This window comes from Gavialis gangeticus, unplaced genomic scaffold (genome assembly GCF_001723915.1).
Source record: "Gavialis gangeticus isolate Ggan-Ray unplaced genomic scaffold, GavGan_comp1, whole genome shotgun sequence".
NCBI classification, from domain to species: Eukaryota; Metazoa; Chordata; order Crocodylia; family Gavialidae; genus Gavialis; species Gavialis gangeticus.
The window spans coordinates 57,419,773-57,434,609 of NW_017729034.1; the positions used below are offsets into that span (position 1 = coordinate 57,419,773).

General features: G+C 44.4%; 1 protein-coding gene across 1 annotated transcript in view; it reads right to left on the minus strand.

Annotated features, from left to right (window-relative positions):
- Window positions 1–14,837, minus strand: part of PGBD5 (piggyBac transposable element derived 5) — a 148,905-nt gene that overhangs the window by 46,613 nt on the left and 87,455 nt on the right. The window contains exon 3 of the mRNA XM_019527606.1: window positions 6,303–6,437. Coding sequence (XP_019383151.1) covers window positions 6,303–6,437 — 135 coding nt within the window. The remainder of the gene's footprint in view (window positions 1–6,302; window positions 6,438–14,837) is intronic.

Below are 14,837 nucleotides of genomic sequence, written 5' to 3' on the forward strand. Positions count from 1 at the left end.
ACTACCACCGGACTTACCAGCTGGGGGCAGCTCTCCGCACTGCTGGCTCTGCTCCTTGCTGCCTGAGTGCTGCACTGTGGCTGCGCGCAGCATGGACATTTATTGGCCAAATTATCGGCCCCAGTTTTCTTTATATCGGTACCAATCCAATAATCGGACCGCTGCATCAGTATACCTCTATATGAAACTAACAAGGCACCATTTAAAAATAAATAAATAAACCCCAAAACTAACCTCTACACAGAACTTAAACATGATGGAAAGCCAACTGTTTTTTTAACAGCATGATTTAACAAACAGACAGATGGTTAACTCTCCTGCACCTCTGACCTTGAGAAACAAAACTCACTGCAGGCTTATTTTTCTCCTTCTTCTGAAGCAGAACTGGTAAATCAATTAAGGCTTAACAAGAGATTGAATGAGTTAATATGCTGTACTGTGTGATGATAGCAAAATAAGTTTATCATTGTGCCTTTCCAATTTCCCCTAGTATTGATGTTTTCTGAGCTCTGGAAATGATTCCTAATTTTTTTAAATTACAGAAAGACGAAGGAAGGATTGTAATTACCCAAACTGGAATCAAGCCTGAACAGCAGCACTTAATACAAAACAGGCCTTTTACATTAGTGGAAAATAAAAGTTATACCTACAAGTGAAAGATTCTGCAAGAATCCAAGCAGTGTCAAGGCAACGTGGTCGAATACAGTGATTCTCAGCCAGGGTGCCCTGACACCTTAGGGTGCCTTGAGAAGATTTTGAGAATGCCGTGGTATACCACATGTCACTGGTAGGTGTCATAGGATAAACCAAGACTTTTCAAACAGGAATCCATGGTGTTAAAAACATTCTGCCCTGTTGCGGTTTTCTTGACTTCTTTGCAACAGAAGAATTGCTTTATTACTTTTTTGTTGTTTAAAAATGAGTGACAGCTAACACCTTGCATTTTCTGAGGGGTGCCTTGTGTCTAATGAGAGGTGCCTTGCACCTAAAAAGGTTGAGAACCACTGGCCTAATAAATAACAAATGGCTACATCTCCACCCCTCTTCCCCCATCTGCAAAAATGGGAATATGAAGTGTTTGCTTATATTGTAGTTAGCGTTTTATCCAAAGAAATTAGGAGAACCAATAACTCTATTCTCTTTCCTCCCCACGTACTTACTGGCCAATTTCAGCTGGCATTCATACTCAGTCATTTCCTGTGACTGGAATGGCAAAAAGAAAGATAAAGCCTGAAGCATCCTACCAGGAGATAAAGCTTCCCTAGTCTGTTAGGAATTTTCAGGAAGTTCCACCAAGAAGCATGTGGCTGTGTCAGTATTGCTAGAGAGACCTATTACTTGTTTAAACTTATGCAGATGTTTTAAGCAAGATACCCCAGGACATTTTGAGAGAGAGTGGAAACAAGGGAGAGGAAAATCAAAGAAACACATGTGGAATTTTAATTTAAAGAGCCAGGCTTCCACAGCAAAATCCCTACGTCAAAGAAGAAAACCCTTCTAAATTACTGGTTGGGTAAACTGTAATTAAGATATTACAGTCTTGGTTTGAAAAAACAAATCTCAGTGGCAGTAAATAGATAGGAAAATGTAGTGGGGAGGCAGCTTACTGGCTCAACTTGTAGGTCAGGTAATAGAACCCAGTTCAAAAGTCAGCCTTGGAGCTCTTACTACAAGTTTATTTAGTTTGTCCAATAATAAAAGAGATCAGATTTACGCAAAAGAACCTTGTCTACTACAAGTCTAGCGTTCCTAAGGGGCGACAAATCCATTCTGCAGTATAATAGTTGGAATAATTGGAAACTATAATAGTGCTGCTAATTATTCACACTTCCTTAGTGCTTTCTACCAGAAGTTCTCCAAGCACTTTGCAAATGTTAATTATCCCTCAACAGCAGCAAGAGAGTCAATGCTGAGAGGGGTTAGCTAGTGCAGTGTTTCTCAACCTTTTTAGACTCAAGGCACTCTTCGTTAGATTTAAAATATCCTTGAAGAATGACAGTTTTTAGCTTTCACTTCTTTTTCTGACTACAGAAAAATAATACAACAATTCTGCAGTTGCAGAGAACTTGGAACACAACAGGTCAACATGTTTTCAATGCTGAACTCCTATTTGATCTCTCTGGGTTTATCTTATTAATCATGCTTGCACACATAACAGTACACTTGAAAGGATCTCAAGGCACCCTATGGTGCTATGGCACCCTGGTTGAGAATCACTGAGCTAGTATGTATATCCACCAGTGTTCAGTACTAGGTCCACCCCATATGACTTATCTGTGTCATGTATCGCTTAGGTTTCCTTCTTTTACTCATGGTGGTAGGGCTTTACTTTTGGAGTAGAATGATCTGCACCGGATGGTTTACATTGCTATAAAGCAAGTTTGGTGTGCTACATGGAAATAGCCACAACATTGGAGATGGCTGCAAATGTTACTTTGTTATAATAATGACATTCAGATGGAGGGACTAGATTTTTAAAAAGTGAGATGCTTAAAGTGACAAGAGGACTTCACCAACCACACACTCTCCCTCTCTATCAAAACTGGTAACTTTTACTGATAAAACAGAAATCAGATCAATAGCACACTTGCAGCAACTGTGTATGGCCACTGAATGTTAGCCTTTTCCCCAGTAGAACTTATGAAAGCAGTTTTAGACTTTTTCAGACATATGAGATGAAAAATAAATACAGTAAGGGAAGGCAATCAATTTTTATAAGCCTTAAACTCAACCTTTTTTGAGTTCTGGACCACTGTAGAGGTCTATTTATTTAAATACAAAAGGAGTTAACCCTTCCTTGATTCAAAACCCCACAGGTCTATGAGAGAGTGAGAGAGAGGGGAGGAGGGGAGAAAGTCACAGTAGCTAAAAACTGGGGTTTTGCTGAGGAAATTGAGCCAGAGCTGTGGATTCAAAGTGGAAGTTTGTTGCCAAGCATGGACTTAATTGCCAATGGCAGAACTGGGTTATTTTAGCATAGGATAGCTATAGTGCTGAGCCAGTACTGTAATGTATAGGAACGTGTTATGAGCCACATGTACACTCCATGAATCAATTTGGTGGCAAGGCTGTTGTCCAAACATCAAACTATAAAAAGTGGAATATCTGTAGCAAGTAAATACTGAATACAGGTATTTTCACCAAAATCCAATTCAAAGGCCTGCTCTTCCATTCAGGGGAGAATCAAACAGCTCACATTTTCAATGTTAGCAATAATATTGAGCCACAGGCCAAGAGTTACTCATAAAAATTCTTCCACGAACAAGCTTCAAACAGATTTGAGAAAGCTGGCAGAAAATGACTGCAAATCTTCCTAGGCTAACCGATTCTTTTGTTCGGCTTCTGCAAGCTGAATTACATTCACATTACTAAAATATGTTTAGTACTAAATTCTGCCCTAAATTAAAGAGCCAAAGTTCCTGCAGAAATTACTGTATTGGGGTGGGGAAAAGATTTAGTCTCTTGGTTTTACTAAATTTCATTCTACATTCACTAACATGTGTAAGCTGCTTTTTTTAGAGTGTACACAGGAGGATGTATGATCACCCGTTAATTATCAAGCAACAGGCTTTTGTTTTGTTTTGATCCTGGCAGTTTTACAGGGTGTGTGCGGAGATGGGTGAAGAGGGGGAATACTCTTATTTAGAACAGTTATCTCTTTATTTGAAGCTCAGTGAAAGCCTCTTTTTGATACATTAAATAAATTACTGTTTTACTCTTTCACAGAACAGCAGGCAATCACCAAACAAATGTTTTGGCTTTTACAAGGCCTTTGTGAATACGCTGAAGGGGTAAATTAACACATTGAATAAAAGCCTACTGTTTTTCTACAAAAAGATACCCCCTCACCCCTCATTTGAGATGAATATTAGTGTTTCTGCATGTTCATGGCTACTCCTTTCTAACAGCCCTCTCAGCCGATCATTTTTGCATGAAGATGGCAATGAATCAAATCATGGAAAGGAAATGGGTTAAAGTTCTTGTGATCTGGATGCAAGTCAAGCATGAAACTCAATTTCCTTATGGTGAAATCCTGTAAAGTGTGGGGGTACATCCTTCACTCCCATTGACTTTGTCCATTTAAAATAATACATTAATGGAGAAGGGTCAGGGGTAGGGTATTCAAGCCAATTACACTATCTGAAATCCCTGGCATGTCTGCAATGTTTCCCTCTGGATAGCTCTGTAAACTTCATTTTTGCTGTAGCTATTATCCTTCAACAGGAAGCAGCATGTAGGACAGGCAGAGTTCCCCTTAGGGACCAAATACAATGCTCTATTCCCAGCAACCTTCCAAATATCTTGAGCATGGAAACTTCCAAGGGCGATACACAACATAAGCCTACCTATGACAGAGAAAGCTGGTGCTATAAAATCTGTGCATTAGAAGTATGACTACGTTTCTTCCATCTCCTTGAATCGCTTAAAACAAAAATACCTTCTTTTTAGCTAACCAGACTAAAAGAAAAAATGGTTTTGTAGAGAGCTACTCAAGTAATGTAGAGCAGGGGTCAGCACGGGAGGATCCAGGATTTTATGAAGGTGGCACTGGAACAGCAACCAGCAGCACTACAGGAGAGGCAGCAGCCCCATTCCAGCTCCCATCTCCACCAGGATGAGAAGACTATACCAAGGGAGAAGCAGCTGCAGACTTTAAGTCCCTGAGTCAGGTAATAAGCTCCTACCACCCTCACTCTCAGCTCCCCCTCCACACTCAACAGCACTTCCCTGCCCCCATCCACTTCTGCCCAGTTCCCCTGTGCAGCCCTGGGAGCGGGAGGAGCTGCAGAATCACTCCTGCCCTCCCCCTCGCTGTGCAGCCCAGCTCAAGTGGAGCCAGGCTCAGCTGAGGACAGCAGCAGCAGTGACAACAGGCAGGATCCTCCTCCTTGTGCCTGCTCCCAGGCTGGATGGGAACAACTGAGGGGATTGGGCAGGAAGAAGGTACCCATTCCTCACCACCACTGCATCTAGGGACAGCTGCAGCAGCAGGTGGGAGAAGAGAAAATGAGGAGCGAGGGGCTGCTGAGAACAAAGTGGAAGAGAAGAGAGAAGATAACAAGGATGGGGGAACATGGCATTCTTACCTGATTTGGGGACTTAAAAAAGAAGTCCCCAGATGCTACTCCACAACATGGGAAGAAGGTGACTACACCACAGCATCCCTTTGGATTCACCCCTGGGGGGTCAGCAACCTTTTCTAACAGTGGCCCAGTCTTTTCCACCCAGCCACATCTGCAGGCTTCCAATCCCTTGTTGCCACTTCAGCCATCCCTGCTCCATGCAGAAGGCTGCTCTCTTGCCCCCTAAGGAAGTCGCCCATGAAAAATGAGCAGGGATAGAGAGGCAACAGGGGACTAGTAGACTGTTAGTTAAAAGAAGAATGGGTTTGAAAGGTAGGCGGTAGCAGGGGATCAGCATGTCATGAATAAAATGCGGAACAGATCAGACCTTCTGGCCTGTGGGCTGTAGGTTACTGATCCCTCATCAGGACTGAGGGGTATGGACTGGAGATTTCAAGAAATGCCCAGCACTCACCCTGGAGGCTGGATCCCTGCCTGCTTCCTCTTCCCCTTACAAAAAAATGCAGCGCGCACACGTTGGTGCACACATCTTCAGCACTGGAAAAAGTCAGATTTATAAAATAAAATCTGGAGAATACGGCGCTATTGCAGATGCTGCAAATAAAGAGATCCAGCCCTAAATGCTATATAAATAGACCACATAAGAGGCCTTGCTGCTCAGATTCATGTCCTGTCCTCATCTTCTGGTGCCTGATGTTGTTTTGATGTGGCTGTCATGGAAGAATCTACTGATGTTTTTCACATAGTGCCATCTGGATGCTGCCCCTCAATTGTTGGACACAGCTACAGCTTAAACCACCTTGTATGTGCAGTGTTATGTTTGGAAATAAACAATCCCATGAAAGGACAAGAGTCCTGGTACCTGGACGCAGAGATGCACTTGGAATGTATATGTGGCTGTTCTTCATTGCTATGTTTTGACCTTTTTCAAATGAGTTTAGGACAGGCAGCCAGATGGATATTATAACTCTAGAGACAGAAGACCTCCTGTTAAACCACGGAACAGACACTGCATTGGCAAGGCATTGCAAACTTTCTTGAAGGCACCATAAACACCACAAATCTGTTATGGAGTTACCACCCACTGGGGTCAGAGCCCTGGTTCAGTCCCTACAGCTCATTTAATCTTGTGGCCACTGTGGAGGCTGCAAATAAAGGTGCCTTTTAACGTACATGTCTGTTTGCTAGGATCTGGCCCGAGACCAGCGTAGAACCTACCTGACAGATGAAGCCAGTAGACGAACACTGCCGGACCCACAAGCTGAATTTCCGCTTTTTCCTTTTGCGTAGCTCTCTCTCTGTGCACGTGGCAATGAAAATTGGGTCTTCATCAATCAGTGGCTCATGAAGTACCTGTGAGCAAAATGGGTACATTACTTTTATAAGGAACTGTGCTGCATAAGCTTCTGAATTAATATGATCTGCATTGTGATTGCATTTGCCACTCTACGCGAGAAAAATGCTACTTCGCAGTCCTCTCTAGCTCAAGTCAAAACACACAAAGGGGCCAAAGGGGATGATCTAGTGAGCAACCTGAGGATTGAAGGGAAACTGGACGACAGCAACCATGAGATAACTGCTTTCCCCAATCATCGCATATCAGGGAAATTTGCCAATAAAGTAGAAATCGTTGATTTTGGGAAAGCCGACTTCCATAAGCTTAGGGGACTGGTTGGTGAGGCCCTGTGGGACCATAGTACAATGAGGAAGGGGGTACAAGAAGAGTGGTTGTTCCTCAAGGAAGCAATCCTAAAAGCTCAAAGGAAGTCCACTCCCATTTGTAAAAACAGCAGCAAAAGGGATAAGAAACCCCCTTGGCTCAGAGGAGTCATGGACCTCCTGAAATTAAAACAAGAAGCCTAGGAAGGATTGAAGTCAGGAATAACTACCAAAGAGAAGTACTCAGCAACAGCCCGCACCTGTAGGTAGCAGATCAGGACAGCAAAAGCACAAACTGAATACAGATTGGCAACTGGAATCAAGGACAACAAAAAGTCCTTCTTTAGATATGTAGGAAGTCAGAGAAGAAATAAGGGAACCACAGGGCCCCTAATTAATAAAACGGGATGGCTGTTGCTTGACAGGATACAGGATGATCGTGGTGGGGGTGACCACACCCCCATAGTTGGCATAGATCTTGCAGGGGAGCACCTACAAAGGCTGAATGTCTAAAAGTCAGCAGGACCAGATGAGCTACACCCAATGGGGCTAAAAAAACTGGCTGATGTCATCATGTAACCGATGGCAAAGTTATCTGAAGACTTGTGGCACTTGGGAAATATCCCAGAAGACTGGAAGGTGGCCAATGTGGTACCTAGCTTTAAGAAAGGGAGAAAGGAGGACCCAGGAAATTACAGGTCAGTCAGTTTGACCTCAATCCCTGGTAAAATCCTGGAGAAAATTATCAAAGAATCCATTACAGACAAGCTAGCAGAAGGCAGTATTCTGAAGGAGAGCCAACATGGCTCCATTATGGGCAGGTCATGCCAGACCAACCTCATTTCCTTCTATGATCAGGTTACTCACCACCTGGATGGGGGAAATTATATTGATGTTATATACCTGGACTTCAAAAAGGCCTTTCACCTGGTCTCTCATGAAGTCCTCATGAAAAAATTGGAAAAATGTGGCCTGGACTACTTTATGGCTCAGTGGCTAGGTAACTGCTCTGTGGTAGGACCCAGAGTGTACTGATTCATGAAACTGAGTCATCATGGTAGAAGGTGACCAGTGGTGTCCCTCAGGGTTCAGCACTCGGACCAGCGCTTTTCAACATGTTCATCAATTATTTGGATTCAGGTAATAAAAGCGAACTAGCAAAGTTTGCTGATGACGCCAAACTATGGGGAGCGTGGTCACGCTTGAAGGCAGGCTGGCAATCCAGGCTAACCTGGACATGCTCACGAGGTGGGCAGACCTCAACCTGATGTTGTTTAATATGGAAAAATGTTACAACTGGGGAGAAATAATCCACAACGCTTACAGGCTCGGCAGTGCTACACTTTCTAGCACCACATCTAAACGAGACCTGGGTGTCGCGATGGACAATAAAATGAACATGAGCCACCAATGCAGTGCTATAGCTGGCAGAGCTAATCAAACACTGGCATACATCTACCGAGGCATCTTGAGCAAGGCCAGGGATGTCATTCTCCCACTCTGCTTGGCCTTGGTGAGACTGCTGCTGGAGTTCTGCGTTCAGTTTTGGGCACCACACTTCAGGAAGGGTGTGGAGAAGTCCCAAGGAGGGCCATGCGCATGATTAGAGGCCTTGAGACCAGGTCATATGAGGAGAGGCTGAAAGACTTGGAACTGTTCAGCCTGGAGAAGAGAAGACTCAGTGGGGACTTGGTGGCAACCTGCAAGTATATCAAAGGCGTACATCAGGGCCAGGGGAGGACAAGAAATAATGGGCACAAGCTGATTGAGGATCGCTTCAGGCTAGACTTAAGGAAAAAAAACTTTACAAATCAAGTACTGAGGGTTTGGAACATGCTCCCCACAGAGGTGGTAGTCACCCACCCTGGGGATCTTTAAAAATCATCTTGACACCCATCTTGCTGGGGGTCATTTGATCCCAGCAGTCTTTCCTGCCCAAGTGGAGGGGGACTGGGCCTGATGATCTGTAAGGTTCCTTCCAGCCCCTAGCATCTATGAAACTATGAAACAAATGTTGATAACTACACTAAACGTGTAGTATGAAAGTACTAAGGCACAATGTGTTTAGGGAATATGTTTCTCATTCTAGTCACCCAAGAGTCAGTCCAGAACCATAAGTGGCCCTACTACCAACAAATATCCTTCACCCCCTTCTGGGGCTTCAGATGTTTCTAAAGCCTTTGACAGGCATCCTACTTGCAGGCCCAAGCCCAGAGACTTGGGGTTTGGATGCCCCCGAGTTTTGCTTGTCCTCAGGTGTAAGGCTCCAGGGGCAAGCCAGGGAGGAGTCTCTCATTTCCATAAAGTGAGCATAAAGCTAAGACCTTCCCAGTCTAGCAGCAAAGTGGGAGGTTTACTATACATTACCTTGGCAGATATTATCCCCATGCCAGGAGAGCGGCCCTCCCTGGTGCAGCTAGGAAGACCGCCTCTGTGGTCACGGTGTTTCCCTTGCCAGGTAAGCATAGACTACGGTTGATCTGAGCCTTTGAGAGGCTGAGAAGTGATAAGAACAGGCACTACATTTGATCTGGGCCAAAACAGCTGCACAAATCTTTTATTACAGGATGGCAAACAGCTAACCCTAGTTACCAACTACAAGTGTCTGTTTGCTTTAGCAATCATTTTTTAAATGATGGTGACTCTATTGCCGCCCTACTGTCTCTTACTATTTTTTCCAGTCAAGTCACTCTTACTTCTGGTCTTGTCACGTGGGCTTCCCTGCCCATCCATTTCTTCTTACTGTTTACATTGGCCTTCTTTGATCTGTTTGTTCTGCATTAAGGTTGAGGTCTCCAGAACTTCCCAAAACACTATGGGTCTCGGGTGTTTCAAATGCAAACATACCTAGTTGTGTACCTACCTAGTCAGGCAAACAGTTACACAGGCCTGGATCCAAAGTCCACTGAAGTGGGTGCAAAGACATTTATTGCTCTGAATGGATCCTGCATCTGCAGCTACTTAACTTGTGTTCCTAACTTACAGCCACCCAATGATGAAAGTCAGGGGAATTTCCTGCCATTTTGCTTCTGCACCAAGGATAGATGCTGTATGCATGTACAGAAGTGTGTCACACTAGTGGTTAGAGCAGGGGTGGGCAAAATGCAGCCCACCAGGCCATTCTATCTGGCCTGTGGGGCCCTTAAAAAATTTAGAAAATTAATATTAATACGCTCTGGGCTGCCTGTCATGCAGCCCTCAATGGCTTGCTGAAACTCAGTAAGCAGCCCTCTGCCCAAAATAATCGTCTGCCCCTGAGTTAGAGTCACTCACAGGCAGCTGTTTGCCTCTCAGATGTGAGAAGGTGTTAAAACAGCAGTCCTTCAACTTGGAGCAGACATACATGCCCTCCATATGGTGGTGGCTGCCGTACACTTTCATGTGTACACACTTCAGCTCTTAAGGCTCATGACACATTCACAGGACCATTCAAGCGTACATATTTACATACAGCAATCTAGCTACAGGTATACAAAATCTGCTTGTTACTGAAGCTAAGAGGGCCAGGATACCTCCTGCCTTGCTATGCCATCTGGACAGAACCCTCTTCCTCCTTTTAGAATTACAATTTAATTAAAAGTTTTGCATTTTTACAGCTCCTCACATTTGAATCTCTCAAACCACTTTGCAACATGTAATAAGCTTCAACTCTTCCCTGCTGCTTTCTCCTTTGTAGGGGTAGGGCAGCATACCCCAGCAACCTGAAAAGAGGGAGTTGCATAACTACCAGGAAGCTGCTCTGCTCTCAGGATGCCCCTCTTTTTCCTTGTGAGATCCAGGTTGTGTTGCAGCCTGGTCACTATCTGCCTCCTCCCCAGTAAGGGAAAGCAGTGCACCCTGGCTACTTACAGGGTCAGGACTGCACAAACAGTATCTGCAGAGCTCTACTATTTTTTCATAAGTGTGTCCATCTCCCACTGCCCATGACTGTCAGCACATCACTCTTCCACATCAACATATCCACCTTCCTCCTTACATGTCTCCATTTCTTTGTCACCCTCAATCTTCCACCAGCGAGGCCTGCTCCTCCTCTCTGCATCCTGATCTTCCTGCTTCTCCCAACAGCTAAATCCTAAATTCACATTGTACCCACCTCACCTCTGGAGACATTTGCCCTAACTTTCTCCTCCTTCCATCCTCATGCTTCCACCTCTCCCATATCCTAGTGCAACCCTTTCTAACCTCACGTTCAATCAATCCCCTGCCTCTGGAGTGCCCAGGCCACTGATAGTGGATCTCAGATGTTCACAGCCCTGATATATCTCACTCCCTCTGGCTTCTGGCTCTCAGACCCGGATCATTTCATCTGACACTGCCTCTGCAGCTGCCTTCTTATGCTACCTCCAGTAGATCAGAGTCATGGAGAGAGCTGGGCTTCCCCCTTTCCATTCCTTTTCCTTCTTCCTGCCTCCCCCTTCTCTCTTTTGAGCCATATGTGCATCTAACATCTGTAGTGCCATTGTCTGCCACTCACCCACATCCTCTGCACTGTGCTCTCTGACTCCAACTCCTAGCTCCATCTCCCACCCTTCAGAATCTCTCAAAGGTATCCATTTTGGCTTCAGCTTTCCTGCTAGTAACCAGATGACCACTCAGTTGCAGGACTCCTCACACTTACTTCATCTGACCTGCCACCTGGGTTCAAGCCCTGCCACTTCACACCTTCTTGATCTTTAGCAAGCACTGCCACCTTCATGCCAAGTTTCCCCTCACTGTCTGGCATATATTCTTTCAATGGCCCATAAGTGCCCACCCCTATGTCCTGGCATTCAGCCTACTGTCCATCAACACTGACAGCTTGTCACCTGCTCTCAGCCCTCACCATTTGTAGTGTCTGGTTCTCTCCATCTTTCCATCTTTGCCCTCCCCACCACCCATATCACAGAGTCCAGCCTGCCCGTCCCCATCTGCTACGTACCTCCAACCCTGCTCTTGTTCTGTGGTACATCCCTGGTGGAAATCCTGCAGCCATACGTACCTCCTCCACTAAAAACTCACTCCCCTTTCAGTCCTACTATCCTCCTCGCTATACCACTCTAACTTTCAGACTCTAAGCACTGGAGAAGCTCCCTGAAAATATCTGCCAAGCTATTATCCTCCTAAAAACCCAGCTAAGCCTACAGAACTTTGAGAGTGACTGGGCAGTAGTCATAACACATAAACCCTCTGTCACACCCATCAATATTGTCTCATTGTTTCCTGGTGCTTCCTCCACCTTCCCTATCAGTCTATTGTTTCTGGTTTTGTACTTGGATGCTCCCTGCACCAGAAAGCTAACAAATTCTGAGAGCTGTTTGCCCAGTGTCTCACAAAGAGAAAATTAGGTACAAAGTTTATGACCTTATCCTAGCCCTGGTGTGCATCTGCAAATTAAAGACAGGCTTCTCTTAAAAGCAAGAGAGGGTAGGGATTTGATTGTTTCTTTGTTTTTCTGTTATTATACTTTAAAACTAGCTATTGCTTAATACTGTGAAGTACGTGTAACAAAGGAACGGAGGTGGGGGAGGAAGAAACATTCAAATCCAAACAGCTCAACAGTACTCCTGTGCTGCTTACAGCTAACACAAATACCTTGTTAATAAGTGGCCAAATAAGGGCTCATGCTTCTTGAGCAGGAGGCTAAAACCTGTCCCTATTGTCAACAGGGAGGCCTGAGGTGGCAAGGAATGTGACATTGTGACAAATGCTGCAGGCCTCAGTAACTTGGGATTTAATACCATACATTTTTTTAGAGCTCCCCTTCAGATGTCTTCCTGCCTTCAAGCTACACAGCATCATACCCGTTCCTAAAGTTACTAGCACCTAGGGGATAAACAGAGGAAGCACCTATCCCAATGCTCAAGCCTCCAAATCCCTCTCTTTCCTTTTGCCAGAAAAAAGCAGCAACCTATTTGCTGGGAGGCAATGGAGAGCTGTGAACATTCCTCTGTCCTTCAAAGAGAGTGCTCTACTACTCTTTGGTTAAAACAATAGCTGAAGCCAGAGGAGCTATTCAGCTACAAGCCACAGATCTCATAACTTCTGGGAAATGAGGATTTCCTTCTGTGTGTTGTATACTTGGTTCATCATTAGGGCTAAGGACAGAAGTTACACATGAACCGGTTTAAGTGATCAGAAACTGGTTTAAACCTGTAACAGAATAGAAGCTCAGTGTGCATAAACCAGTTTCAAAATGGCTGAAACTGACTTAAGATAAACTTGGTTGAATGTAGTATCAGACTTAGCTGATTTAGTTCAAACTGGTTTATGAAACTTCAGTCCCAGACCCCTTCCTGGTTCAAGTTAAATCATAGTCCCCCAGCATCCCAGCATGCTTTGCAGCCCTGAGCTGGGCTGTGTTGTGTGTTCCAGAGAGCAGGGCTGTCCCCACCCCTCTGCTCCCTAGCTGGAGTAGTGAGGGCTGGGTCACTGGCTTCACTGGCTGGCTCATGGTCATCCTCCCCACCCCTGGTAAGCCCCTGCTGGAATCTGGGTCCAGGAAGGGGGGGGGGGGTTAAACTCCCCTTCCCCCCAAGTGCAGAGCTGCCCTGTCCTGCTTGCTGGCTGTGACTGTGGACTATGAATCCCAGAAGCATCTAGAAACAGGAAGAGGAAGTGATGAGCATCCCTGCAGAGTCCTGCTGCTGTGATTCTGGACTGCAAATCCCAGAGATCTAAAGGGCAGCAGGAAAAGGGAGCAAACACACAGCCCATGCTGGCGACGTTAGAGAGCTGTGCTATAGCACCCTCTGGCTTCTGGCTTGAGGCACTGAAGGCATGTGGCTGCATTTCCTGAATCAAAAGTGAATGTCTGTTCATTTGCTTATTGGTTCAGTCTTTGCAGCTTAAACTAACCTGTAAAGACTAAATCAATTCAGCCTCAGGCTTTTCAACTGTCTGTGCTTAGCCTTGATGGCTATACCTTAAATTGCTACTTTTGTTTACTTCATTCTGAAATACTGGGATAGTTCTCACCAATACCACATACTTTTTGTAAACTCCTTTTGTAAGAGGTTTCCATATCACAAGCACTAGGGCACATAAAACCATCTAGTTCTCATATTTAAGAGGATTTCTATCTGGATTTCAAGACAGAAACAGAACTTTAGCAAAAGCCAACCATAAACACAGGAGTTCAGGGGAGCTTACTGGTTTTCATTATAAATATGGATGCCCCTGGATGACAACAATAATCTGTCCCAGGACTTTTAGGTATGAGCTACTGTGTTCTGAGTTAAAGAAAAAAAGCTTCCCAACACCCATGCTATATCAGATTATAATTTGTGTGTGAACTAGCTAGAAATGAGGCTAACAAAGCACTACACAGTTACCATATACGGCCCCAGTTTGGGGATACTGCATCAAAATCTAGATTTAAAAGAATTACAGCTTGGGTACAATTTTCTGTTAAAAGTTTTCCAGTGAAATCAAAACCAGTGGACACTGAATACTTGGACTGCCTCTAGGGCAACAAACCATCCAGAAAAAAAACAGTGTCAGAGTGGTGGCCCCAATAGCCTCTGTGTACAGAACAGTTTCTCAACGCTCCCAAGAATCCTTGATAAAAGCTAGCATTCAACAGAACAAATGCCATAGCTACAGATCTGACAGATCCAACGACCAGAGTGAGCTTTTCCTAGCCATTTTTCTTCATAAATACTAATCCGATTGCACAGAAATTTTCCCCTGGGCCTTATGTTCTAGCACAAAACTTGACATAGCATATTCCCTGCACTCTGAGAAATGTGTAGGGTTAGAGGTTTTCCCTGTTGCCTCAGGCAACTTGCAACGTCTCTTGAGATGCTGGAGATAAACCCTATTGATTCCACTGAGAATGAGAGCACTCAGGACGTGTTAGGATCAGGTCAGGAATGTCCTCCAATAGGACACCTATTCCCCTAACTGTTGAACTATTTTTAGTGACAGAATTAAAAACTCTCTCTCCTCTAGTTATTTTGGATGCAGTGCTTTGATGTTTGATGTTCAGCTTGAGCCACCTCAAGGATGCTTTATAAAAATGCTAACGTGAAGCCTGAAAAGGGAGCAGCACAATATTTTTTTTTTTTTATATATATACACATATATATATACACATATATATATATATATATATAT